Consider the following 27,477-nt stretch of genomic DNA (forward strand, 5'->3'; position numbering starts at 1 on the left):
ATCAAGGACAGAGCCTGTGCACTCAGTCCTCTGAAAGAACTGCAGTTCATGTGCCCAATGCTTTCCTCCTAAACTGATCACCAAAAACACAGCTAGAGCTTTCCACTGTGCTTCATTCTCACACTGAAAGCTTTTGCTGCTTTCTCACTGAAGGCTGGAGCAGCTTTATCCCACACAAGAAAACTACATTTCTTCGGTCCAGGCTGTTGGATGACTAATTGTCAGGAACATAACCTGCCAGTGATAAACGACCACTCATTTTCCTGTGTTCAATGCTTTATTTTGTACTGTCAGTGCAAATTAAACACCAAGACTACCACCATTTGTGCAACAGCTTTCACAAAACAAATCTTACAAACGTACAGCAATATACAACAGATGAAAACAGCATTCTTACACTTTGAAGAGTAATGAAGCCTGTGCAGAATGAAGTTAGACAAAAAACAGCTATTAGTAGTGATCACTAATGGTAAAGTTTTGTTTTGCGAAATCTGAGAAAGCCAACCTATTTTAACCATTTTCATCCTCTAATAACCCTATGCCCAATTTTTATCTGTAATTCTAATGGAAGCCTATTTCATTACTTAAACAAGAAGCAGGTGTCTGAGTGTTGCAGTGCAACCCCTCAGAATTAGATTATGCATACTTCCTCTGATGATAGTATGGTTTTAGACATACTTTATGTAGTCAAATTCAAGCTTTGTGTTCCCTCCACTATAGTTTGAATATACTCTCCCTATGCTTTCTGTGTAATTGACTAAAACACCTTGTCAAGTCAACTATCACAAGCATAAATGCGAAGAGAAAAGTGAAATTTGAATGCAGTTTAATCAACTGACACAGCCCACTAAGACACGATAACATTTACGAAACAGTATTTACGTAGAGTTGACAAACAAGAAACAAGAGAAACCAAGGGAAAGAAGTGACCTTACAGCTCCCAGGTTTACATTCCTTGAGGCACGTCATGAGGGTTAGGTGAGGCAATATAGCTGACTTGGTGCACTGGTCCAGAACTTACAGCATTCGCAATTTGAGGAGAATTTCCATAGGGTGGATTTACAGGATGCCAGGTACTAACATAGCGATAGGCAGGTACTAAAGAATCAAACCCAGGAAGAGGTTGCTGGCTGAAGGGGTCCGACATGACTGGGTAATATACTGGCCCGTAGGACACCGGTGGAGGCTCTGCATTTTGAAAGTTACCTTAAACAAACAAAAAAAAAAAGAGGATTAACAAAATACACATGCTTACCGTGTTTTACCGTACCTATGGCCTTTTTATGCAGACCTTCATTACCATGAACACAGCATTATTTTGGCGGCCAAGAGAGAAAATACACTCAGGTGACAATTTTATGCCCATATATATCGCTCCTAACGGAGGGTGCCAAATAATGTTGGGTCCTAAGTTAGACTAGAGGACAACTTGCTCATCTTCTCACTAAACCCTGTTCAAGAATTGCTTAGCAGCATCCTGCCAAGGATTGGCAGCTTTTTCTTCAAGAGCCACTCAGGTGGAGAGCTAATACATTCTTCCCCTGGGTGATCTCTGACACTGATCTATGCAGAACCACCACCCGAGCTGAGCAGGCTGAAGCATCGGCTGAGCAATAAGCCTGTATAGCTCTGAGCAACAGCACTGTTATGATGCGCTCCTGCCATGTTCCATAGATTTTAATGAGCTAGGCATCTGACCTTTTAACATCATTTTCCTCATTTAATACCATCCCCCCTATTTACTGCCAAGTGTATCTACAAGCTTGTTACAAAGCTGCTAGCTGAAACTAAGTTTTGCTGTAAATTTTATGCACAGCAAGAGACACGGCTAGCAACACGGACTATGCAAGAGACAACAGATCAGCTTGCTAAGCCTAAAATTAAGGTTTGTAACATCTTCCTCTGAAAAATTCCCATGGAGTTGAAGAACTGAATCTCAGTGCTTGCCCAAACTCAGTTGTCTCCTTTGCTGTCTTTAAGCAGGCGTTCTGCTTTCATAACATGACTATTTGCATCTCGGTAAACAAAGAGATTCCTTCACAGATGGTGGAGCAGTCACACTGAAAACCTGCTCCCTCACCTCCCATTAGTCATGTATGTGGTCTTACACTCCAGTACTAACCGTTGGCAGGGGCTTCCACCAAGGGAACCTGGTGGACGTCAGTTCGCCCAGCATCAGTGTAGACCTGAGGTACCGACTGGTCTAGGACAGGAGCTGGATCAGGATAGGCTGGATAAACTTCCACAGGCGATGGTGGCAGCACTGGCTGTACATACACCATGGAAGGCCAATAGCTCTGATGATAATACTTTGAGAAAAGACAAAAATACAAGGTCATGCGTATAACCACATACTCTTCCCATCCCTCCTTCAAATTACTACTCATTTCACGTCTAAAGTTTGGAAGAAGTGCGTTTCTAGCTACCTAGTCCCTTAAGATACTACACACACCAAGAAAACCCCTACAGCCTACTGGAAAAGATACAATACCTGTGGCAACACTGCTGTCGTGTCAGAAACCTTCACAGAGAAAGAAGATTCCTACCTATCAACTTTGTCATATTCAAAGAAATTTCTCCTATTTCTTCAGCTGAAGCTGTTGTGACTTCTTGTGCTTCCCTGAGCAACAGCACAGACAGTGCCTATGACTGCTGGTGCAGGGACAACTCGTCAGCTGAGCAAGGACTCCCAGAACACAGAGAGATGGTGCTAACCAGTCTGAACACAGATGTAAAGTCCTAGAAGCCTCAAGCCACACATCTCTAAATGGCCTTTAATGTCAAAGTACACAAATTTTCTTAAGAATGGTGCAGATGCCTCCCCTTACCTTCACAGAGAGAACAATATTTATCCACTACCCTCCTCAGAAACAAAAGCAAAACCAAAAAACCACCACCACAAGTCAAAGAAAAACAACTAAACAGACATACTAGTGTGCTTCACATTTTAAGTTAGAACTTCCCTTCCTGAGCTATACCTTCACCTCCACCAAGCAAGCCTGTATGTATTAACAGTCAAGGGCACAGGATGCGCATTTAGCACACTCGGAAGTCTTAAATCCATCAGTACTTTTGTCAAGAAAAACAGCACTTTTTACAGGCAGTTTACTCATTTTAAAAGCACTTACTTGCAATCCCAGATTAAAATAATACCGCAAGACTTTTGTATCTGAAATTAAAGGATATGACATTAAAGAGCAAAAGAGTATAAACTGAGAAGCAAAAGAAATTTACACATACTAATAGCATTTTCTTTTCAGTTACTTATTAATGAATGAGAGTATTTTAGCACTGCATTTTCTTTAAAGCTTTGAGGGTAAAGAATATATCTTGAATAGAAACAGTTGTTAAAGCTAGTTTAGTTTTTTATGTTAATCCAATTAGATATTTGAACAACATTAGAGCATTTGTCCGACCAACTTATTAGCAAGCTTCAACTATTACACTGGCTGTAATGTTGGTTTATTCATCTTGATCGCTCAAGTGATAATTGTCAGTGTGGTTACAAGTCTCCACTGTCTAAGCAATTAGGCCCCAAGCAATTCTGCCTTCCTATTAAGGCTGGGTGTTTAGAGAAAAGAAGTATTTTATCAAGTAAGAATTTGATTAAGAACTCCTAAATTAAGTTGACCACAAAAAGCACTCCCTCCCTTCCTCACTACAGAAATGAGAAAGTGTTTGGAAGCAAGCAGCCAGGCAGGAGGAGCCTTCTCATACAGCAGTGACAATCCACTGCCAATGTACACACATAATACATACACTGCACATATATTGCAAATACCCATACTGGGCTGGCATGCCAGACAACGGGAAGCTTCATAGACACTCCAGCTTCATATCGCTTCTGCCCGGTGTAAACTCTGCCTCTGCCAGCATCTCCCATCTTTAGACCTTTCTTGACCAATGACAATAGAGACACGTCAATGGGAACAAAGTATGCAGTGATCCTAAGAACAGCTGACCTAGCTCTGTGGGTCCCCTCAATTGGTTTATCAGGTCAGAAAATGGAGGGGGGGGAGGAATAAAGAATCCATTCCTTCCTTCCCCCCTTCCTCACAAGGCTGCTCAGTTCCCTGCTTTCTCAAAAAGTAGTCTTCCATGTACTGAAGAACTTGCTCCCAGGCAAATACATGATACACCGAGAAGCAATCCCACATGCATGGAGGAACTTTGAAACCACTCTCCAAAAACAACAGGGGTTTGAACTTGGAAACACATTCCCAGCTGTCCACAAACACTGAATGTGTTTTGAACCTTTAAAGATGACCACTGAAAGAAAAAAAGAGCGCCCACGGCTTAATCATACCATGCAGTTCTGGAACTGTGCATGAGAAAAACTGCTGCTTTCTCAGATCCAACAACAGATTTCTTTTATAGGCTCAGGAGGAGCAAGTAACCTATTCCACAGCAGTAGGTTTGCGTGTGCGTGCACACACGCAGACTTCGCTATAGCACTGCCGGGAGCTGAAGGGGAAAGCAGAGACACAACTGAAAAGCAGCAAGCCACTACAGCCTTCAACTTCAAAACACCTCCAGCGTTACCATACCTACCATCTTCTTAGCACTTCCCCCCCAGACCAGGGCCTTGGCTCCACACTGCTCCTCTGTCCACCCATCTACCACACGCGCACACGTTCCAGGCCCTGCTCCGCTACGATACCGCGTGTCTGATCTTGCTGCAGATAGGCACAGCGTCAGAAATGAAAACCCCAGCCTTGAAAAGCACGAGGACCTCTTCCTCTGTTGCTCTTGCCAAGCCTCAACTCTTTCACTGCTCAGCATATTTCATCAGGGCAACAACAATCCACACAGCTATTTCAGGAAGTGCACGCAGATCCTTCCTTACACCCAACAGCTGTAAGCTGACTCCCAAATGTGCTGGTGATTTGGCTGTGACACTGACCACACTCACTCCAATATTAAAAATAACCCAGAAGCTCACTGAAATGCCAGCTTTTCATCAGCTAGCTGAAACGGCATCTGCGTTTGGAACAAGTTGCCTTTTCCCGCCCCCCCCCCCCCCATTTAAATCTGATTTCGTTCTTCAATTGTTTATGCAAATCTATGCAAAACAAGCCTAAGAGCTGAATGAAACAGCTGCTTCATAGCAGCAGCGATAACAGCACAAAGGAAGAGCTGGGAGACTGAAGTGACAAACTGATACTGGAAATACTGACGTCTGTGGAATGCTGGAACAGAAGCCAGTACAGTAGCAGACCAGTTTTTGTTTATACTCCTCCCTAAGATGCCTAGAAATCAAGTCAATCTTCAGTAAAACACAACTACCCTACAAAGCAACAGCTAAGCCAAAAAGAGTTAACCAACCTGGCACAAAAACATAAACACCCGGTGGACTACTGATACCATCCTCACCCTACAGTGCATGAGGGCAAAAATCACAATCAAATTTTCACTGTGCTGGTGGGAAGCCCTGGTCGATCCTGAACACTACTGCAGCCCCTGGAACACAGTACTAGCAGGCAGTCTTTTATCAACGGCTCCTTCAAACACAAGGGAGCTGGCAAGGCCGGGACACCTGAGGTTCACCATGGAAATAAACACGTTTCTCAAGCCCAAAGCTCCATTGCAAAAAGATCCAAGAGACTCTGAAAATTGGAACTAATGCAGGCGTAACAAGTAATGCACCAAGGCACGTGGCAGGTTGTCCTCCCAAGTCCAGGACTGCACTCTGCTCACAAGTCACACTCCCAATCCAGACACCAGGCCTGCAAGTATCCAGAAAAGTGCACGCAACTCCAGGGCAGCTATACCCACGTACTTCACCTTGCGCTAACCCAAAGCTGCTCGATTTCTTAACTGAAAGGCCATATAGATTATACTACAGCAGCGTGACACCATAAATCCTGCATGCAATTCCTTATTAAACATCAACACTGAGTTCCTTTAAAAAAAACATATAGAGACTATGCCCAGAAGGACACAGCCAATCTCACGTGGAGCGACTCAGCTGAGGAGCTACAGGCAGGGTCCAAAGAGGTTATTAATCCCCATCCACACCAGATTCTCGACAGTACACTTCACACCCAATTTGCCCAAGTGCTCAAAATTTCATTCGAGGACTTTCCACTAACGCAGAAAACCATCACCTCCGATGTGTGCAGAGGATCATCTAGGGCAATACTACTGCAGTGGGGAAGAGGAAATCCGCTTAAGAGTCAAGATTAACAAAACCAGGAATTGAGAGACCTGCAAGAGAGCAGAGGTACTGCAGAGCACATTAGCAGTACCTGTGTGAAAGCCAGAGGCCTTTGAGCAGCCACACCACAGGCTTCTGGAACCTGCCTTTTTCCAGATCAACTTCCGACAAGACAAGCACGTTATGTGGTAAATGCAACTGAAGGAATCCATAGCGTTTCAGCCCAAGGTTCTTCTGCAGCCTACCACGTGTAGCTCCCTCAGCTGTAGATTACATGAGTAGCTCGCTCTCTCATCTGAAATCAGCCTTCACAGATTAGTACACTGAGGGGAAAACCCACACAGGGACAACGGAGCTACATTCGATGGCAGTGTGTTGAATCAAGCGTGAAAACAATTTGCATCACTAAAACATTTTATGCTCCATCTTCAAGTAATATGTTTTGGAATAACAGACAAAGGTTTACCTACCGATGCCATAAAAGCTGCAACTGCCGTATACCCGAAATACAGGCAGTTACAGGGATGGTGGTATTTTGGGGGTGGGTGGCAGGGAGGAAATCAAGCCAGACAGTTATAGTGAAACTGCACTTTTCAAAACTGCGTGAAAAGAAACGCTTGGATTTCACAGAGCCTACGTACATACATGCAGCCACTTCTTCCCCTCGCACACCCCTGAATGAAAAGCTACTCTCTACACCAACAGAGAACACGGCAGATTCAGGAAACTGAACTAAAGGCAGCAAGTCTGACAAAAGCCCATTACCCGCTGTATCTACCGACAGCTATTAGAAGTGGGCTACGCTGCAAGTACTTACAACATATCCAGTGTATGGGGGGGAATATTTAAAAAGCCTCTGTACCTCAACCAACGAGCAGACATACAGCCAGCACCAGAACAACAAAAACGTAAACAGCCGGCCAGCTTTGCACTGCTGCTCTTCAGAGTAGGCTACAGCTTACCTCCAGCTTGGCCTCGCTACTGCCCAAATAGCTTCCTCCCCATGCCGCCTGCCAGAGAAGGCAGAAAGACCTGAAGCTGTTGTACGTGACACACTGGCAGCACAGGTAACCTGAACAGACCTCCAACTCCCATCCAGAGCAGCTCTGATCCAGTCTGAACACTACACGTTAGGAAAAGCTGAATCCTCCTGTCGAGAGGACAAGCGGGCTGAACAACCAACTCTTCTTTTACAGCCCTTCTCAGTTTTTAACCCTCAGTGCAGTGCCCTGACCCAATGCACTGTCAAAAGACTGAGCAAGGGGACACGCGCAGGGCACAGCATCTTCTACTGCTCTCCAAAACTACACGCAGCCAACAATCCTTAGCTGGTAAAGACAAGACACTGCGTATCACAGACCGCTTCTATCTGCTTCTTGAGATGTCTGCACTGATGCAACAGTGGCACGCTTGGGCCTCACGGCATTCTCCACCTGGAGAAAAACAAGTTACAGAGCGTAACAGCAAGCACTACTGTTATCCCCGCAGCCAACAGGCACTCGGCTTGCGGTAAGGACAGCAGGCAGCTTGATCTTTGGGTTATTAAACAAAGCTCTGTGAATTAATTACAGGCTCTGTTTATGCCTTGGCAGACATAAACATGGCAGAACGAGGGGAGAAACTGATAACAAAGGAAAAAACAAGTCGTATATGCCTGTTGCACAGCTCGCCAAGCTTGGCTGTCTGACACAACCTTCCATGGTACGCCGATTCTCTTAAATCGTAAGGAGCAAGTCGACTAAAGATCACCACTTTCAAAATGAAGTCCACATTCAGCTGATAAAGCTGGAGGCTGCTTCTGAGCTCCTCTGCTGGTCGGTATCACGTTGGGTTTCGCACCTCGTTGTTTAATAGCTGAAACGGACCTTAAACGCTGTCACAACTGATGACAGTACACAAAAAGGCCACGCACCCAAAGGACAAAGTGACCCTACGCTTTACCTCTGGTGTAAGATACCACAGAATGACATCTTGCAGTCCCACAGGAAAGCAACACGATATCCCACTAAACTGTGCAACAGCACAGCTTTACAAACACACAGATTTTATTCTTTTTCAATCAGTTATCACGACAATGATTTCCCCGCCAAGAACCAGCATGATTTAGGCCAAGCACCCTCGCCCTTCGTATTCATTTCTTTAGGAGGCTATCTAAAGCTGCAGTAATCACGCATTTGAGTCAGAAATGACCTTCCTATTCAGAACTGGGAATGAAAACATTTTTAGCATAAGCATCCATAATATTATTACTCATTCGCTGTGAGCTGCAGAGCGCCATTTCCACTCACTATAGGTATTCTGTTAGGTACTACAGCGTGCCACTTTATCTACAACCCAACAGAAAGACTGTTTAATGAGAAGTCTAGACTTGGAATTTTCTCCTGTTTCTGTAGCAAAAGAAACTATTTCAGGAACAACATGCTAGCCCAAAACTTCACAACTACAAATTCATAGGAGCGATCCAGGCTATCACTATACAGTTTCTGAGTCCAGTTACACAAACCATACGTTACAGTGTGGCAAACAAGTGAAAAAGCTTTACTCCCACATTATTTAGAGCTAGACAGACATACACAGTAGGAAGGGATATTTTCAGTTTTGTTTTCAAATGCCAATAGAAAGAAGAAACATGACCCTACTTTTACAAAAATATACTGAAGAGAAAATGAGTGCTGCTAGCGAGGGGAGGGAGAAAGAAGGGCAACAGTTAGAAAAATGGAGGTTTTAAGCTGGTTTTACTGGATCTAGACTCATTACAGCTTTCCCTCCTCAAAGAAACATGTTTACTGCTGAACATTATTCCAAGAAAAAAACAAACCAAAACAAAAGCTGCTGTACATTTAGGTAAAGCAGTGCTGTGCATCTACAGAGCTTCCCATCCCGCTCCGCCCACCCCCACCTGAAAGGATTTAATCTACCCTTTGTTCATAACTTACTGGTAAAGTAGGAAAAGCAGCAGCATCCTCTCCTTCAATTTCATAGAAAATTATCCTTTCTTCTGGCCCCTGAGGCTCCTCGCCATTCCCTGGTACAAACCCATACTGACATTCCTTATTGACACACTGCATCTGACGGTGGCTACGGCTGTACGAGCTTGAAAAACAAGAAAGGACGTTAAGAATCACCACTGTCTGGAGTTTCACCTTCGTTTCATTGCTCCATTTTAACTCTGTTCTTTTTGGAGAGGCACAACAAACCCATTGTTCCAGGCTGTGCCACGAACAGCCAACTCAGCCCTCCACACACCACCGTCCTCCCCAACTCTTTCACAGCAACGTTTCGTAAAGAGGTTCATAGTCACTTACCAGGACCTGAAGGAGAAATTGTCATAGCTCTGATAGCATCTCTTTCCTGGACTGGGGTAGAAAGCTATCTGAGGGCCAACCATGTTGTGCCTGTTTATAAATCGGGCAGATCCCCTAAGTTTAAAGGGTAAAAGGTGCAATTACCAGGAAGTGACTCTCAGATGGAACTCAGTTGTAGTTTTACCTATTAAATAGCACAAACTCTCTATTCATTCTCGCTGCAGACTAGTTAGGAGAAAACGAGTGGTGATCTCAGACAGGTTTTCAAGGCTTCCTACCTTGGCATCCCAAATCCACGGTTATGCCTCTGAGGAGGATTCTGAGGATGATAGGGTTCATAAGGTGCCATGTTTCCACCACCCTGTGAGCAGTAAACTGGAGGAATGTCCCCCTCACCGCTACCAAAAATAAGGTAGAAATAACTGAATGTGATACCTGACAAAGTGGCAACACTGGCAAGCAAAACTGAAATCCAGTTCATACCCAGAGCATTTCTGCTTCAGACTGACCACTACACATCAGGACAAGCTGAATGATGCTACCGCGAGGACAAGCAAGCTTAAAACCCAAGTTTTCTTTTACAGCCCTTACCTGTGTCTCAAGAGGAAAATTAACTTTAGGAAACAGGGGGACAAGGCAGCTCCCTTGTACCTCTGACTTCTGAAATGATCTTTCTAGAAAAATGCGTGGCATTGATGTGTAAAGGTGACAACCCAAAGCAGAAACCTGCAAATTCAGGGGGAAACTGTCCCATTCAAAACATGAAAGCAAGAAGCCAGTAACAGAGTTACAACTACTGTTATGTCATTTTAAGACAAAGCAAGTGATACTTCGGTTTAAAAGCCTTTTAACATTTGTCTTGGAGAGGTAGGAAAAAAATAAAAATGGGAGGGGAAGATGTAACCAAGAACTCAGACATCCAAGTCCATAGCCACTGTATGTACACTCTACCTGGCCTCCCTATAGAAAGGGGAGATACTATGACTGGCTGAACTGCTGTTTGTGAGGAAACTGCTGTTGTGACACTGGCTGGAGTGGAGGCAGCAGAATGTGAGGAGAAGCCTGTAGCTGGAGCAGCATAAACACCTGCTGAGATTGAGATTGCTGCAGAGTTCACCATCACCTGGAAAAGAGTCAGAGTATTCAGTAGACTGCCTCTACAAAGTAGTAAAGATTTTTTTAACAAAGTGTGTTATGTGGTTTTTAGGGTCTCCTGCACTGAGCCGGCATAACCTGCACCTGTGCCCTCGTTTGTGGCCCCAGGACAGGGCTGTGTCACCAGGACCACAGAGGGCTGTGGGCAGGGCCCTACTCGCACCCACTTCTTGATGATTTTGCATGTACAGTGCAAGTTGCTATCAAGGACAGAGCCTGCGCGCTCAGTCTTCTGAAGGAACTGCAGTTCATGTGCCCAATGCTTTCCTCCTAAACTGATCACCAAAAACATAGCTAGAGCTTTCCACTGTGCTTCATTCTCACACTGAAAGCTTTTGCTGCTTTCTCACTGAAGGCTGGAGCAGCTTTATCCCACACAAGAAAACTACATTTCTTCGGTCCAGGCTGTTGGATGACTAATTGTCAGGAACATAACCTGCCAGTGATAAACGACCACTCATTTTCCTGTGTTCAATGCTTTATTTTGTACTGTCAGTGCAAATTAAACACCAAGACTACCACCATTTGTGCAACAGCTTTCACAAAACAAATCTTACAAACATACAGCAATATACAACAGATGAAAACAGCATTCTTACACTTTGAAGAGTAATGAAGCCTGTGCAGAATGAAGTTAGACAAAAAACAGCTATTAGTAGTGATCACTAATGGTAAAGTTTTGTTTTGCGAAATCTGAGAAAGCCAACCTATTTTAACCATTTTCATCCTCTAATAACCCTATGCCCAATTTTTATCTGTAATTCTAATGGAAGCCTATTTCATTGCTTAAACAAGAAGCAGGTGTCTGAGTGTTGCAGTGCAACCCCTCAGAATTAGATTATGCATACTTCCTCTGATGATAGTATGGTTTTAGACATACTTTATGTAGTCAAATTCAAGCTTTGTGTTCCCTCCACTATAGTTTGAATATACTCTCCCTATGCTTTCTGTGTAATTGACTAAAACACCTTGTCAAGTCAACTATCACAAGCATAAATGCGAAGAGAAAAGTGAAATTTGAATGCAGTTTAATCAACTGACACAGCCCACTAAGACACGATAACATTTACGAAACAGTATTTACGTAGAGTTGACAAACAAGAAACAAGAGAAACCAAGGGAAAGAAGTGACCTTACAGCTCCCAGGTTTACATTCCTTGAGGCACGTCATGAGGGTTAGGTGAGGCAATATAGCTGACTTGGTGCACTGGTCCAGAACTTACAGCATTCGCAATTTGAGGAGAATTTCCATAGGGTGGATTTACAGGATGCCAGGTACTAACATAGCGATAGGCAGGTACTAAAGAATCAAACCCAGGAAGAGGTTGCTGGCTGAAGGGGTCCGACATGACTGGGTAATATACTGGCCCGTAGGACACCGGTGGAGGCTCTGCATTTTGAAAGTTACCTTAAACAAAAAAAAAAAAAAAAGAGGATTAACAAAATACACATGCTTACCGTGTTTTACCGTACCTATGGCCTTTTTATGCAGACCTTCATTACCATGAACACAGCATTATTTTGGCAGCCAAGAGAGAAAATACACTCAGGTGACAATTTTATGCCCATATATATCGCTCCTAACGGAGGGTGCCAAATAATGTTGGGTCCTAAGTTAGACTAGAGGACAACTTGCTCATCTTCTCACTAAACCCTGTTCAAGAATTGCTTAGCAGCATCCTGCCAAGGATTGGCAGCTTTTTCTTCAAGAGCCACTCAGGTGGAGAGCTAATACATTCTTCCCCTGGGTGATCTCTGACACTGATCTATGCAGAACCACCACCCGAGCTGAGCAGGCTGAAGCATCGGCTGAGCAATAAGCCTGTATAGCTCTGAGCAACAGCACTGTTATGATGCGCTCCTGCCATGTTCCATAGATTTTAATGAGCTAGGCATCTGACCTTTTAACATCCTTTTCCTCATTTAATACCATCCCCCCTATTTACTGCCAAGTGTATCTACAAGCTTGTTACAAAGCTGCTAGCTGAAATTAAGTTTTGCTGTAAATTTTATGCACAGCAAGAGACACGGCTAGCAACACGGACTATGCAAGAGACAACAGATCAGCTTGCTAAGCCTAAAATTAAGGTTTGTAACATCTTCCTCTGAAAAATTCCCATGGAGTTGAAGAACTGAATCTCAGTGCTTGCCCAAACTCAGTTGTCTCCTTTGCTGTCTTTAAGCAGGCGTTCTGCTTTCATAACATGACTATTTGCATCTCGGTAAACAAAGAGATTCCTTCACAGATGGTGGAGCAGTCACACTGAAAACCTGCTCCCTCACCTCCCATTAGTCGTGTATGTGGTCTTACACTCCAGTACTAACCGTTGGCAGGGGCTTCCACCAAGGGAACCTGGTGGACGTCAGTTCGCCCAGCATCAGTGTAGACCTGAGGTACCGACTGGTCTAGGACAGGAGCTGGATCAGGATAGGCTGGATAAACTTCCACAGGCGATGGTGGCAGCACTGGCTGTACATACACCATGGAAGGCCAATAGCTCTGATGATAATACTTTGAGAAAAGACAAAAATACAAGGTCATGCGTATAACCACATACTCTTCCCATCCCTCCTTCAAATTACTACTCATTTCACGTCTAAAGTTTGGAAGAAGTGCGTTTCTAGCTACCTAGTCCCTTAAGATACTACACACACCAAGAAAACCCCTACAGCCTACTGGAAAAGATACAATACCTGTGGCAACACTGCTGTCGTGTCAGAAACCTTCACAGAGAAAGAAGATTCCTACCTATCAACTTTGTCATATTCAAAGAAATTTCTCCTATTTCTTCAGCTGAAGCTGTTGTGACTTCTTGTGCTTCCCTGAGCAACAGCACAGACAGTGCCTATGACTGCTGGTGCAGGGACAACTCGTCAGCTGAGCAAGGACTCCCAGAACACAGAGATGGTGCTAACCAGTCTGAACACAGATGTAAAGTCCTAGAAGCCTCAAGCCACACATCTCTAAATGGCCTTTAATGTCAAAGTACACAAATTTTCTTAAGAATGGTGCAGATGCCTCCCCTTACCTTCACAGAGAGAACAATATTTATCCACTATCCTCCTCAGAAACAAAAGCAAAACCAAAAAACCACCACCACAAGTCAAAGAAAAACAACCAAACAGACATACTAGTGTGCTTCACATGTTAAGTTAGAACTTCCCTTCCTGAGCTATACCTTCACCTCCACCAAGCAAGCCTGTATGTATTAACAGTCAAGGGCACAGGATGCGCATTTAGCACACTCGAAAGTCTTAAATCCATCAGTACTTTTGTCAAGAAAAACAGCACTTTTTACAGGCAGTTTACTCATTTTAAAAGCACTTACTTGCAATCCCAGATTAAAATAATACCGCAAGACTTTTGTATCTGAAATTAAAGGATATGACATTAAAGAGCAAAAGAGTATAAACTGAGAAGCAAAAGAAATTTACACATACTAATAGCATTTTCTTTTCAGTTACTTATTAATGAATGAGAGTATTTTAGCACTGCATTTTCTTTAAAGCTTTGAGGGTAAAGAATATATCTTGAATAGAAACAGTTGTTAAAGCTAGTTTAGTTTTTTATGTTAATCCAATTAGATATTTGAACAACATTAGAGCATTTGTCCGACCAACTTATTAGCAAGCTTCAACTATTACACTGGCTGTAATGTTGGTTTATTCATCTTGATCGCTCAAGTGATAATTGTCAGTGTGGTTACAAGTCTCCACTGTCTAAGCAATTAGGCCCCAAGCAATTCTGCCTTCCTATTAAGGCTGGGTGTTTAGAGAAAAGAAGTATTTTATCAAGTAAGAATTTGATTAAGAACTCCTAAATTAAGTTGACCACAAAAAGCACTCCCTCCCTTCCTCACTACAGAAATGAGAAAGTGTTTGGAAGCAAGCAGCCAGGCAGGAGGAGCCTTCTCATACAGCAGTGACAATCCACTGCCAATGTACACACATAATACATACACTGCACATATATTGCAAATACCCATACTGGGCTGGCATGCCAGACAACGGGAAGCTTCATAGACACTCCAGCTTCATATCGCTTCTGCCCGGTGTAAACTCTGCCAGCATCTCCCATCTTTAGACCTTTCTTGACCAATGACAATAGAGACACGTCAATGGGAACAAAGTATGCAGTGATCCTAAGAACAGCTGACCTAGCTCTGTGGGTCCCCTCAGTTGGTTTATCAGGTCAGAAAATGGAGGGGGGGGAGGAATAAAGAATCCATTCCTTCCTTCCCCCCTTCCTCACAAGGCTGCTCAGTTCCCTGCTTTCTCAAAAAGTAGTCTCTGACTTCTGTCTTCCATGTACTGAAGAACTTGCTCCCAGGCAAATACATGATACACCGAGAAGCAATCCCACATGCATGGAGGAACTTTGAAACCACTCTCCAAAAACAACAGGGGTTTGAACTTGGAAACACATTCCCAGCTGTCCACAAACACTGAATGTGTTTTGAACCTTTAAAGATGACCACTGAAAGAAAAAAAGAGCGCCCACGGCTTAATCGTACCATGCAGTTCTGGAACTGTGCATGAGAAAAACTGCTGCTTTCTCAGATCCAACAACAGATTTCTTTTATAGGCTCAGGAGGAGCAAGTAACCTATTCCACAGCAGTAGGTTTGCGTGTGCGTGCACACACGCAGACTTCGCTATAGCACTGCCGGGAGCTGAAGGGGAAAGCAGAGACACAACTGAAAAGCAGCAAGCCACTACAGCCTTCAACTTCAAAACACCTCCAGCGTTACCATACCTACCATCTTCTTAGCACTTCCCCCCCAGACCAGGGCCTTGGCTCCACACTGCTCCCCTGTCCACCCATCTACCACACGCGCACACGTTCCAGGCCCTGCTCCGCTACGATACCGCGTGTCTGATCTTGCTGCAGATAGGCACAGCGTCAGAAATGAAAACCCCAGCCTTGAAAAGCACGAGGACCTCTTCCTCTGTTGCTCTTGCCAAGCCTCAACTCTTTCACTGCTCAGCATATTTCATCAGGGCAACAACAATCCACACAGCTATTTCAGGAAGTGCACGCAGATCCTTCCTTACACCCAACAGCTGTAAGCTGACTCCCAAATGTGCTGGTGATTTGGCTGTGACACTGACCACACTCACTCCAATATTAAAAATAACCCAGAAGCTCACTGAAATGCCAGCTTTTCATCAGCTAGCTGAAACGGCATCTGCGTTTGGAACAAGTTGCCTTTTCCCGCCCCCCCCCCCCCCCCCCCCCATTTAAATCTGATTTCGTTCTTCAATTGTTTATGCAAATCTATGCAAAACAAGCCTAAGAGCTGAATGAAACAGCTGCTTCATAGCAGCAGCGATAACAGCACAAAGGAAGAGCTGGGAGACTGAAGTGACAAACTGATACTGGAAATACTGACGTCTGTGGAATGCTGGAACAGAAGCCAGTACAGTAGCAGACCAGTTTTTGTTTATACTCCTCCCTAAGATGCCTAGAAATCAAGTCAATCTTCAGTAAAACACAACTACCCTACAAAGCAACAGCTAAGCCAAAAAGAGTTAACCAACCTGGCACAAAAACATAAACACCCAGTGGACTACTGATACCATCCTCACCCTACAGTGCATGAGGGCAAAAATCACAATCAAATTTTCACTGTGCTGGTGGGAAGCCCTGGTCGATCCTGAACACTACTGCAGCCCCTGGAACACAGTACTAGCAGGCAGTCTTTTATCAACGGCTCCTTCAAACACGAGGGAGCTGGCAAGGCCGGGACACCTGAGGTTCACCATGGAAATAAACACGTTTCTCAAGCCCAAAGCTCCATTGCAAAAAGATCCAAGAGACTCTGAAAATTGGAACTAATGCAGGCGTAACAAGTAATGCACCAAGGCACGTGGCAGGTTGTCCTCCCAAGTCCAGGACTGCACTCTGCTCACAAGTCACACTCCCAATCCAGACACCGGGCCTGCAAGTATCCAGAAAAGTGCACGCAACTCCAGGGCAGCTATACCCACGTACTTCACCTTGTGCTAACCCAAAGCTGCTCGATTTCTTAACTGAAAGGCCATATAGATTATACTACAGCAGCGTGACACCATAAATCCTGCATGCAATTCCTTATTAAACATCAACACTGAGTTCCTTTAAAAAAAACATATAGAGACTATGCCCAGAAGGACACAGCCAATCTCACGTGGAGCGACTCAGCTGAGGAGCTACAGGCAGGGTCCAAAGAGGTTATTAATCCCCATCCACACCAGATTCTCGACAGTACACTTCACACCCAATTTGCCCAAGTGCTCAAAATTTCATTCGAGGACTTTCCACCAATGCAGAAAACCATCACCTCCGATGTGTGCAGAGGATCATCTAGGGCAATACTGCTGCAGTGGGGAAGAGGAAATCCGCTTAAGAGTCAAGATTAACAAAACCAGGAATTTAGAGACCTGCAAGAGAGCAGAGGTACTGCAGAGCACATTAGCAGTACCTGTGTGAAAGCCGGAGGCCTTTGAGCAGCCACACCACAGGCTTCTGGAACCTGCCTTTTTCCAGATCAACTTCCGACAAGACAAGCACGTTATGTGGTAAATGCAACTGAAGGAATCCATAGCGTTTCAGCCCAAGGTTCTTCTGCAGCCTACCACGTGTAGCTCCCTCAGCTGTAGATTACATGAGTAGCTCGCTCTCTCATCTGAAATCAGCCTTCACAGATTAGTACACTGAGGGGAAAACCCACACAGGGACAACGGAGCTACATTCGATGGCAGTGTGTTGAATCAAGCGTGAAAACAATTTGCATCACTAAAACATTTTATGCTCCATCTTCAAGTAATATGTTTTGGAATAACAAAGGTTTACCTACCAATGCCATAAAAGCTGCAACTGCCGTATACCCGAAATACAGGCAGTTACAGGGATGGTGGTATTTTGGGGGTGGGTGGCAGGGAGGAAATCAAGCCAGACAGTTATAGTGAAACTGCACTTTTCAAAACTGCGTGAAAAGAAACGCTTGGATTTCACAGAGCCTACGTACATACATGCAGCCACTTCTTCCCCTCGCACACCCCTGAATGAAAAGCTACTCTCTACACCAACAGAGAACACGGCAGATTCAGGAAACTGAACTAAAGGCAGCAAGTCTGACAAAAGCCCATTACCCGCTGTATCTACCGACAGCTATTAGAAGTGGGCTACGCTGCAAGTACTTACAACATATCCAGTGTATGGGGGGGAATATTTAAAAAGCCTCTGTACCTCAACCAACGAGCAGACATACAGCCAGCACCAGAACAACAAAAACGTAAACAGCCGGCCAGCTTTGCACTGCTGCTCTTCAGAGTAGGCTACAGCTTACCTCCAGCTTGGCCTCGCTACTGCCCAAATAGCTTCCTCCCCATGCCGCCTGCCAGAGAAGGCAGAAAGACCTGAAGCTGTTGTACGTGACACACTGGCAGCACAGGTAACCTGAACAGACCTCCAACTCCCATCCAGAGCAGCTCTGATCCAGTCTGAACACTACACGTTAGGAAAAGCTGAATCCTCCTGTCGAGAGGACAAGCGGGCTGAACAACCAACTCTTCTTTTACAGCCCTTCTCAGTTTTTAACCCTCAGTGCAGTGCCCTGACCCAATGCACTGTCAAAAGACTGAGCAAGGGGACACGCGCAGGGCACAGCATCTTCTACTGCTCTCCAAAACTACACGCAGCCAACAATCCTTAGCTGGTAAAGACAAGACACTGCGTATCACAGACCGCTTCTATCTGCTTCTTGAGATGTCTGCACTGATGCAACATTGGCACGCTTGGGCCTCACGGCATTCTCCACCTGGAGAAAAACAAGTTACAGAGCGTAACAGCAAGCACTACTGTTATCCCCGCAGCCAACAGGCACTCGGCTTGCGGTAAGGACAGCAGGCAGCTTGATCTTTGGGTTATTAAACAAAGCTCTGTGAATTAATTACAGGCTCTGTTTATGCCTTGGCAGACATAAACATGGCAGAACGAGGGGAGAAACTGATAACAAAGGAAAAAACAAGTCGTATATGCCTGTTGCACAGCTCGCCAAGCTTGGCTGTCTGACACAACCTTCCATGGTACGCCGATTCTCTTAAATCGTAAGGAGCAAGTCGACTAAAGATCACCACTTTCAAAATGAAGTCCACATTCAGCTGATAAAGCTGGAGGCTGCTTCTGAGCTCCTCTGCTGGTCGGTATCACGTTGGGTTTCGCACCTCGTTGTTTAATAGCTGAAACGGACCTTAAACGCTGTCACAACTGATGACAGTACACAAAAAGGCCACGCACCCAAAGGACAAAGTGACCCTACGCTTTACCTCTGGTGTAAGATACCACAGAATGACATCTTGCAGTCCCACAGGAAAGCAACACGATATCCCACTAAACTGTGCAACAGCACAGCTTTACAAACACACAGATTTTATTCTTTTTCAATCAGTTATCACGACAATGATTTCCCCGCCAAGAACCAGCATGATTTAGGCCAAGCACCCTCGCCCTTCGTATTCATTTCTTTAGGAGGCTATCTAAAGCTGCAGTAATCACGCATTTGAGTCAGAAATGACCTTCCTATTCAGAACTGGGAATGAAAACATTTTTAGCATAAGCATCCATAATATTATTACTCATTTGCTGTGAGCTGCAGAGCGCCATTTCCTCTCACTATAGGTATTCTGTTAGGTTTCCATGGAGCACAGAAGTCAGAAGTTTGCCAAAGAGCAGCAGTGGTAAAAGCATAAAATACCGTTGTTACCTCGAGGCAGATCACTGCCACTGGGATCACAAGAATAAGGTGGAAGAACGGCACCAGCTTCTCCCACCTCACTGACTGGAGGAAGAGGAGTGGAATAAATTGGGAATGGCACTGAGGACACAGCTACAATTAGAAAGAAACAAAAGTCAAGTCAAATTTGCAGTGGCACATAACACGAGCAAGATGCTAAGTTACACAATTCAGCATGCACTGCTCGGTCACCTCAGTGCCTCTAAATACAAGCTTTAACAAGGTCCTTCTAGCAGTCAGTTAAAGTCCAGAAGAAATCTTAACACCAGATTGGAAGGTTCTAATTGCGCAAGCCTTAACTGTATGACTACGTGCAAGCTTCATATTCCAGTTAAGAATAAATGTCTTTTGCAATCATTTCTCTGTACTAGAAGGCAGACCAGACTTTCCTTACATAACTCTCTGTGCTAGTGATTAGTCTGTTGCTTGTTTTAAGTCCTCATTATTGCGACAAGCCCACAAAAGTAGGGGAAGGTTCAAGACATGTCACAACAAAAATATTTTAGACAGACTATTGTTAAATATTCATTAGGTAGCCCTCACCTCTAAACACACCAGCAGGTTATTTGTAATGGCATCAGCAAGCAGACAGTTTAGAGAACTTTGAATGGAGAACAGGGAGACAGAATTGAGCAGAACCGAAGGTGGAAGGTTTTCCATATGCTAAATGAAGAGTTACAGAAGACATGAAAAGTCCTCTTTATAAGAAGGTTAAAATGATTTTTGTTTAACGGACTTTTCACAAGAACAAAGGAGAAACAGCATTTCAAGTGGCAAGAGCACCACGTTAAGTTACAACTACTGTTATGTCATTTTAAGACAAAGCAAGTGATACTTCGGTTTAAAAGCCTTCTAACATTAGAGAGGTAGGAAAAAAATAAAAATGGGAGGGGAAGATATAACCAAGAACTCAGACATCCAAGTCCATAGCCACTGTATGTACACTCTACCTGGCCTCCCTATAGAAAGGGGAGATACTATGACTGGCTGAACTGCTGTTTGTGAGGAAACTGCTGTTGTGATACTGGCTGGAGTGGAGGCAGCAGAATGTGAGGAGAAGCCCGTAGCTGGAGCAGCATAAACACCTACTGAGGTTGAGATTGCTGCAGAGTTCACCATCACCTGGAAAAGACACAGAGTATTCAGCAGACTGCCTCTATAATTGGCTTTGACAAAGGCTATGGAAGTATCACAGAGTTCAACAATTCTCACTTCACATAAACGCATTTCAGAAGCCTTAGCTGCAAAGGCAGCTAACTATCCCCATTCTCTAAAACACCAGGTTAGAGTTGCAGACACCTGCAAGGCATTTTCTCACCCTTCTGTTTTGATTATATTTCCAGGGAATTGTGCTCTTTGATACAAGATGCTCTAAGGAGCATCCCTTACATCCCACAAACTGACACTAACCAAGCAGAGTGGTCACCTCTCCACAGGGCTACCATATTCAACTACTAGATACTACCTTTGGGGGATAGTCATAGGAAGGCACTCCATCTTGAGGTGACACAGAGACTGGCCCTTCTTCCTGAAGGGATTCCAAAGCAAAGCATGGTCCATTTAGGAGGCAAAGAAGTCACACGGCACACACACTACACCCCCAAAATTTTTTATTTATTTATGGATTATACACACATAGAGGATCTTTTGTAACTCGAGTAAAAGCAGTTTTATTTTGACATGCACAAGACTGGCTTTCACACCCATTGTAGACCAGTAGGTGACTAAAGATTTAGTTTCAGATTAAAAAAAAAAAAAAAAAAACAAACCCCACAGAAACTCCAAAGTCAGTTCTATCAGAAGTGAGATCTGTCCAGTCCCACAGTGGCAGAAAAAGACTAACTGGAATAGGGCTGGAAGGGTAGCATGATAAAAGCAAGTGCTGTCTGCAGTAGAAAAATAAGAAAAGTAAACAGCACTCAAATATACACTTTCTCTTAGCAGAGGGGAAGGTGGAAAGCCATTAATGCTCCTAAGACAATTCAGACTGTACTTACAGACTCAGACAAAAACCTCACTATTTAGGGAGGGTGAATGTATAAATTAAACCATCATTCCTTTCTTCCAAAAGAAGTCTCTGACCTACTACATTAAGCCTGCATCCAAGGTCACTTTCTATGAAGAATGCCACATGCTTCAAGGATTCATAATCTGAACAGACAGTGACTAGAGCTTACCAAGCTTGCTGTACGTTCTGCTGAACTAAATACTGTTGCAGCTTCACAGTCGGGTTCTGGAGGCCACAGGCAAAATTAGTTGAAAAGAGCAGCATGAAATTTAGTCCTTCAGAAACTTATAAAAGGGTCATGAGTGCATTACATTGAGTCTTCTATCAGTAAAGACTCATAGGGTTTACTTACCTGAAGGTGCATAGATATATTCTTCATGAAATTTCCCTACAAGGAAGAGAACAGGAAGCTTTGTTTCAGGGGGGAAAAAAGCAACCCAGAAACAAAAAAACAAAACACACACTGAAAGGAACCAAACCTTAAAGCTGAAGTTACTTCAATTACATTTCAGTGCATCCATTAATGAACTGCTTTCAGTATCATTTTGCTTTGTGCAGAAAAGGTAGATAAACACTCAAGATATGTTCATTTGGTTATTCCACCAAGTATCAGGGGTGCCATTAACAAATTTACACCATGCATTTTTAACCAGCATTTTGGCTCACTACAGAGCTACACAATCACAGGGGTAATGGCACAGCAAGTTTAAACAGGTAACATGTTTCTATCAGACAATGAAGAAAAATAGCATGATCACAGGTGTGTTCAAAGCTCACAATAAACAGGTATTTACAAGATACAGAAAACCTATTTTGACAAAAGGACACTGGAGATCTTCTAAACCTGTCTTTTTCTCTTTGCTCACTAATCCTTTAAGAACTCACCATTTTCACTTGTTTCTTCCTCCTCTGAGGAACTCAGGATTGGCTTGTTAGGTGGAACAGAGTTTGGGCCTCTCCTTGGTACCCAAAATCCTGCTGGACCATGGACAATGGGAGCAGGGCTACTCTGGCTCTAAAAAGCAAAAAGTCAGAAATGTGCGGTTAGAAATAGTGCGAAACTTTTCCATGCTCTACACACACAGCAGAAACAGGCTGGCAGATCAAGAGTGTTGCAACCAAAACTTAATTCTTTAACATTTGTGTGTCTGCTCCTATGTACCTTGATTGCAGCAAAGCAGTTGCAGACACATTTCTTTTCACTACCTTGTGTTCTGCCTAGCATATTAAGACAATTTATTTTTGAAGACCTATCAGTGTCCTATGTCATACAGTCAAGCTGCTCCCTACAAAAGCTTAGCCAGATTTACCTCGAGCTCAAACAAAGCTGAAAAGGAGGGAGCAGAACCCAAACAGCCAAGACTGCTACCCCCAACATATACTCCTGTGTTTCTCATCCTGGAACATTCCCAGCACACCAACAGCAGATCAGTTCATCCAAATACTCTACTTATGATGGAAAAAGGTTATCTTTAGTCACAATTAGTGAAACCCACAGGTGGCTGCTGGCATAGACACCATCATCTGCACTAACTTGACCCACACATGCAAGCCTGACTCTTCCAGAGAGCAGCACCCATCAAGATTTCCCACAGGACTCCTCTAACACTTCACATGCTCTTTGTCTTTGCACTCAAGTCAGTCCTTAGCTGCACCACAATTTAAAACAGAGTTCTCCGAAGCAGGATTATAGGACTGAGATGCTCAAGTAAAAGAAGTTGATTCACTCTTGTGATGGCTAAGGTGACACTCAAAATTCTCCTCAGAAGACATGGTGACTATGAGATCGATAAAGTGCTCAGAGAGGCTTGTAAGATTTCCAAGGTTGAAGCAGAGGTGGTAAGTCAGAAGATTCTCCCACCAGGCCTCTAGTAGGATGGCAGAGTTTTCTGTGAGATGCATCTTTCCCCAGGAAATGTTATATTCCTTTACTAAACAAGACAAGGAAGAGACAGAGAAAAAGCTTTGGCATTGACAATAACAAAGGCACTGAATGAACATGAAAAACTCTTCATTGGGAGCTGCAGGCATAGAGTCTAGCAATGGGGAGGAAAAGCTAATAAGCTATATTGATTTCATCTTGGAAAAAAACCTGGGGCCTAATCTGTTCTGATTTCTTGACACTCTTAAAGGAAAAGCAGAGCAAAGATTACAGTTCTAGCACATGAGGACAAACCAAAAAATGGCTGCTGCTGAAACAGCCCTGAGCAGATTTTCTCTCTCTCATTTAAATACAAGTCTAACAAATTTTAAAGTTCACTGCTTCAGCATGATAAAAAGAAATTCAAATGTACCAGGGTTTAAAAAAAAAAAAAAAAAAATTGCTTTTCTATTCAAATACCTAAATATCAACTGATTGTAGCATACCTGGCTTTGTACTAGGCTTAGACTAGAAGTAAAAGATTCATTTTCAAGCTTGAGAATACACTGTGCCACTTTATCTACAATCCAACAGAAAGACTGTTTAATGAGAAGTCTAGATTTGCAATTTTCTCCTGTTTCTGTAGCAAAAGAAACTATTTCAGGAACAACATGCTAGCCCAAAACTTCACAACTACAAATTCATAGGAGCGATCCAGGCTATCACTATGCAGTTTCTGAGTCCAGTTACACAAATCATACCTTACAGTGTGGCAAACAAGTGAAAAGCTTTACTCCCACATTATTTAGAGCTAGACAGACATACACAGTAGGAAGGGATATTTTCAGTTTTGTTTTCAAATGCCAATAGAAAGAAGAAACATGACCCTACTTTTACAAAAATATACTGAAGAGAAAATGAGTGCTGCTAGCGAGGGGAGGGAGAAAGAAGGGCAACAGTTAGAAAAATGGAGGTTTTAAGCTGGTTTTACTGGATCTAGACTCATTACAGCTTTCCCTCCTCAAAGAAACATGTTTACTGCTGAACATTATTCCAAGAAAAAAAAACAAAACAAAAGCTGCTGTACATTTAGGTAAAGCAGTGCTGTGCATCTACAGAGCTTCCCATCCCGCTCCTCCCAACCCCACCTGAAAGGATTTAATCTACCCTTTGTTCATAACTTACTGGTAAAGTAGGAAAAGCAGCAGCATCCTCTCCTTCAATTTCATAGAAAGTTATCCTTTCTTCTGGCCCCTGAGGCTCCTCGCCATTCCCTGGTACAAACCCATACTGACATTCCTTATTGACACACTGCATCTGACGGTGGCTACGGCTGTACGAGCTTGAAAAACAAGAAAGGACGTTAAGAATCACCACTGTCTGGAGTTTCACCTTCGTTTCATTGCTCCATTTTAACTCTGTTCTTTTTGGAGAGGCACAACAAACCCATTGTTCCAGGCTGTGCCACGAACAGCCAACTCAGCCCTCCACACACCACCGTCCTCCCCAACTCTTTCACAGCAACGTTTCGTAAAGAGGTTCATAGTCACTTACCAGGACCTGAAGGAGAAATTGTCATAGCTCTGATAGCATCTCTTTCCTGGACTGGGGTAGAAAGCTATCTGAGGGCCAACCATGTTGTGCCTGTTTATAAATCGGGCAGATCCCCTAAGTTTAAAGGGTAAAAGGTGCAATTACCAGGAAGTGACTCTCAGATGGAACTCAGTTGTAGTTTTACCTATTAAATAGCACAAACTCTCTATTCATTCTCGCTGCAGACTAGTTAGGAGAAAACGAGTGGTGATCTCAGACAGGTTTTCAAGGCTTCCTACCTTGGCATCCCAAATCCACGGTTATGCCTCTGAGGAGGATTCTGAGGATGATAGGGTTCATAAGGTGCCATGTTTCCACCACCCTGTGAGCAGTAAACTGGAGGAGCATGCCCTGAGGGAATACGGTGCTGTAGCCGGGGTGGAAGAACTGGTTGACCCCTGCTATAAGCCACAGTCATAAACACTTCCTTTCCACGAAATTTCTTAAGCATTCTCTTCCGTGCTTTCATATCCATTTCTGCAGTTTCAGTTGAGGACAGAAGAGATAGATTTACACCTAAATAGCTGAATCCAGAGCTGTGTTCTCTTTATCATTTGAGAAGGGTCAACATTTGGACACATGGAAAAGAGACAACAGCCTATTCCAGAAAAAGTGCATTTCAAGTATGTAAACTTAATACACTTAATTTGAAGGCTCAAGTAGGCATTCTAAATTACGAGTAGAATATAAGCTTCTCACATATGAATACCTTCCCATCTTCAGCTGAGCAAACCAGTACTCTCATTGTTAAAATCTCTTTACGAAGATTGCATTTATTTATTTAAAAAAAAAAAAAAGTATCTCCAAATTTAAAAAATACAATCCATATTTAATTGGCTGGGGAAGCCCTGGTCTGTACATGCATCACTGCTAAGGCCAAATCAGACAAGCTTTTTGGTTCACAGACCCAGTCTTCACACATGGTTCTCAAGTACCAAACTTCTTTTTGGAAATTTTGAGCAATACCAACTTTTTAACGTATTTTCAAAGGATCTGATCTTTTACAAAGGTAAATTCATCAAGCCCTTGCAGAGACCAAGTTTTATATCACAGGCTGAATTATGTCACTTCCAGTATCCAAAAACTGCTACTGTTAAAACTGTCATAAGCATCTCTCTGACTCCCACCAGCCCTAAGGGAAGGAAAGCTTGTGGTAACGTTGTACAAACCTATTCCTGAGAAGTATCCACCTGTTATTTTCTGATAGGTTCCTCCTCTTCGGCTGGGAACCATATTCCAAGCAAAGACAGGTGCCACTTGTGTCACTGGTTTTAAGTCTGCCAACGGAACTGTATGCCTACATAAAGAACACTGAGGTTAGCAGTGTCACAAGGATACACTTGTGCATAACTGCCCAATAACGTAAGCTGAACCAAAACTAAGATGGAAAATTGAAAAATCCACGAACTTAAAAGAATGTAGGGAACTTGTGGAACTAAAAAAAAAAATTGTTTCTCTGACACCAAGCACATATTACTGTTACTCATTTATTTGAAAAGGTGAGCTAGGATTTAGTCTCGACACCATTGACTTTCTGGGTCAAGTTTTTCTTCCTCCATTTGTATGTGTTCAGTGGTACATCTGAGAGCATATGACAACACAGAATTTTTGCAATATGTCAAGCTGAATTCTAGGTTTGGAGAAGGGTGAATGCTTTGAACAGCAAGGTAGACAAAGTGATTAGACACATCAGAAGTGTCAATCAGTTGTTTGGGTCCAACATAAAAGCTCCAGAGAAAACAACAGTAGAGGGTAATTTGCTATCCACAAATTAAGCCCAAACTGTAAAGATCACTTTCACATGCCAAAGAAAGAGCAGCAGGATTTCACAGAAAGCATTACATTAATGATTTTGGTCATCAGAAATATGAAAGAAAAAAATTCCTGCGACATTCTATTTGAAGAGTGATAGCCAACAAGGAAGCAAAACCTCACTTTATATTTAAAAGCCTAGGTTCTCTTTTCTTTTCAAATTATTTTAACAATCCTATTTTAAGCATCTGGGAATATATAAACTCAACCAGAAGGAGTTCAAACATGAAGTCATCACCAGACTGCTTACTTTTCTGCCAGCTCCTCAACGAATACAGTCAACGTGTTGCCATCCTGTCTGACTTCCTGGATATGAGCATTGTAATACTTACCTCCAGGCTCCAGACGTACCTGGAGAAAGAACAAGGGAAGCTCTAAAAAAGCCAAACTGTATCAGGGGATTCAGAATTACTGTTTACAAACAACTAATAACAAAGGCTGTTGCTAACTGATCCTGTGTTACTGAGCTGGCCCAGGAGTCTCAAATACTTCTAAATAGCAAGCAAAATAAAGATCACTGTACTAACTTCAGGGAGGAAGGGGGGGGAAAAAAAAAAAAAAAAAAAAAAAATATCAGTCTTGTGAGTGACTGAGAGTTAAGAAGATATCTGCTTTCTAACCTATTTTTACACACTGTGCCAAGCAGGTAAGTATCAGGGAAGACCGCATATCTAAGAACTTGATAACAGAAGATAAAACAGGAAATTGGAAGGGAAAGCTGTGCTCAGCTAGAAACAAGTCACTGAGTGATAATACATCAGCACTATGTCAACCAGTGCTGATAATAAGCCCTCACTACATACAGCAATG

At 43.3% G+C, this 27,477-nt stretch overlaps 2 protein-coding genes across 2 annotated transcripts in view; both read right to left on the reverse strand.

Moving 5' to 3' along the window:
* Positions 1 to 258: 258 nt before the first annotated feature.
* On the reverse strand, positions 259 to 9,938 carry LOC122154855 (putative bifunctional UDP-N-acetylglucosamine transferase and deubiquitinase ALG13). The gene is made up of 7 exons (XM_042807544.1): positions 9,741 to 9,938; positions 9,463 to 9,576; positions 9,094 to 9,250; positions 7,518 to 7,590; positions 3,129 to 3,169; positions 2,123 to 2,309; positions 259 to 1,206 (listed from the first exon to the last, which is right to left on the reverse strand). Exons 1-7 carry the CDS (start codon positions 9,809 to 9,811, stop codon positions 947 to 949), a joined length of 903 nt encoding a protein of 300 aa, XP_042663478.1. The 5' UTR covers positions 9,812 to 9,938; the 3' UTR covers positions 259 to 946.
* Positions 9,939 to 11,437: 1,499 nt separating this feature from the next.
* The window catches only part of LOC104359511 (ALG13 UDP-N-acetylglucosaminyltransferase subunit), a 30,832-nt gene continuing 14,792 nt past the window's right edge, over positions 11,438 to 27,477 (reverse strand). Inside the window, exons 15-27 of the mRNA XM_042807545.1 lie at positions 26,918 to 27,018; positions 26,025 to 26,152; positions 25,095 to 25,332; positions 24,817 to 24,930; positions 24,448 to 24,604; positions 22,287 to 22,416; positions 21,754 to 21,789; positions 21,571 to 21,626; positions 20,344 to 20,515; positions 19,364 to 19,486; positions 13,947 to 13,987; positions 12,943 to 13,129; positions 11,438 to 12,025 (exon numbers count right to left, since the gene is read on the reverse strand). Of these exons, the coding sequence (XP_042663479.1) occupies positions 11,766 to 12,025; positions 12,943 to 13,129; positions 13,947 to 13,987; positions 19,364 to 19,486; positions 20,344 to 20,515; positions 21,571 to 21,626; positions 21,754 to 21,789; positions 22,287 to 22,416; positions 24,448 to 24,604; positions 24,817 to 24,930; positions 25,095 to 25,332; positions 26,025 to 26,152; positions 26,918 to 27,018 (1,743 nt within the window). The 3' untranslated portion in view covers positions 11,438 to 11,765. The remainder of the gene's footprint in view (positions 12,026 to 12,942; positions 13,130 to 13,946; positions 13,988 to 19,363; positions 19,487 to 20,343; positions 20,516 to 21,570; positions 21,627 to 21,753; positions 21,790 to 22,286; positions 22,417 to 24,447; positions 24,605 to 24,816; positions 24,931 to 25,094; positions 25,333 to 26,024; positions 26,153 to 26,917; positions 27,019 to 27,477) is intronic.

Source organism: Tyto alba, unplaced genomic scaffold, assembly GCF_018691265.1.
Source record: "Tyto alba isolate M040663 unplaced genomic scaffold, T.alba_DEE_v4.0 Super-Scaffold_5, whole genome shotgun sequence".
NCBI lineage: Eukaryota > Metazoa > Chordata > Aves > Strigiformes > Tytonidae > Tyto > Tyto alba.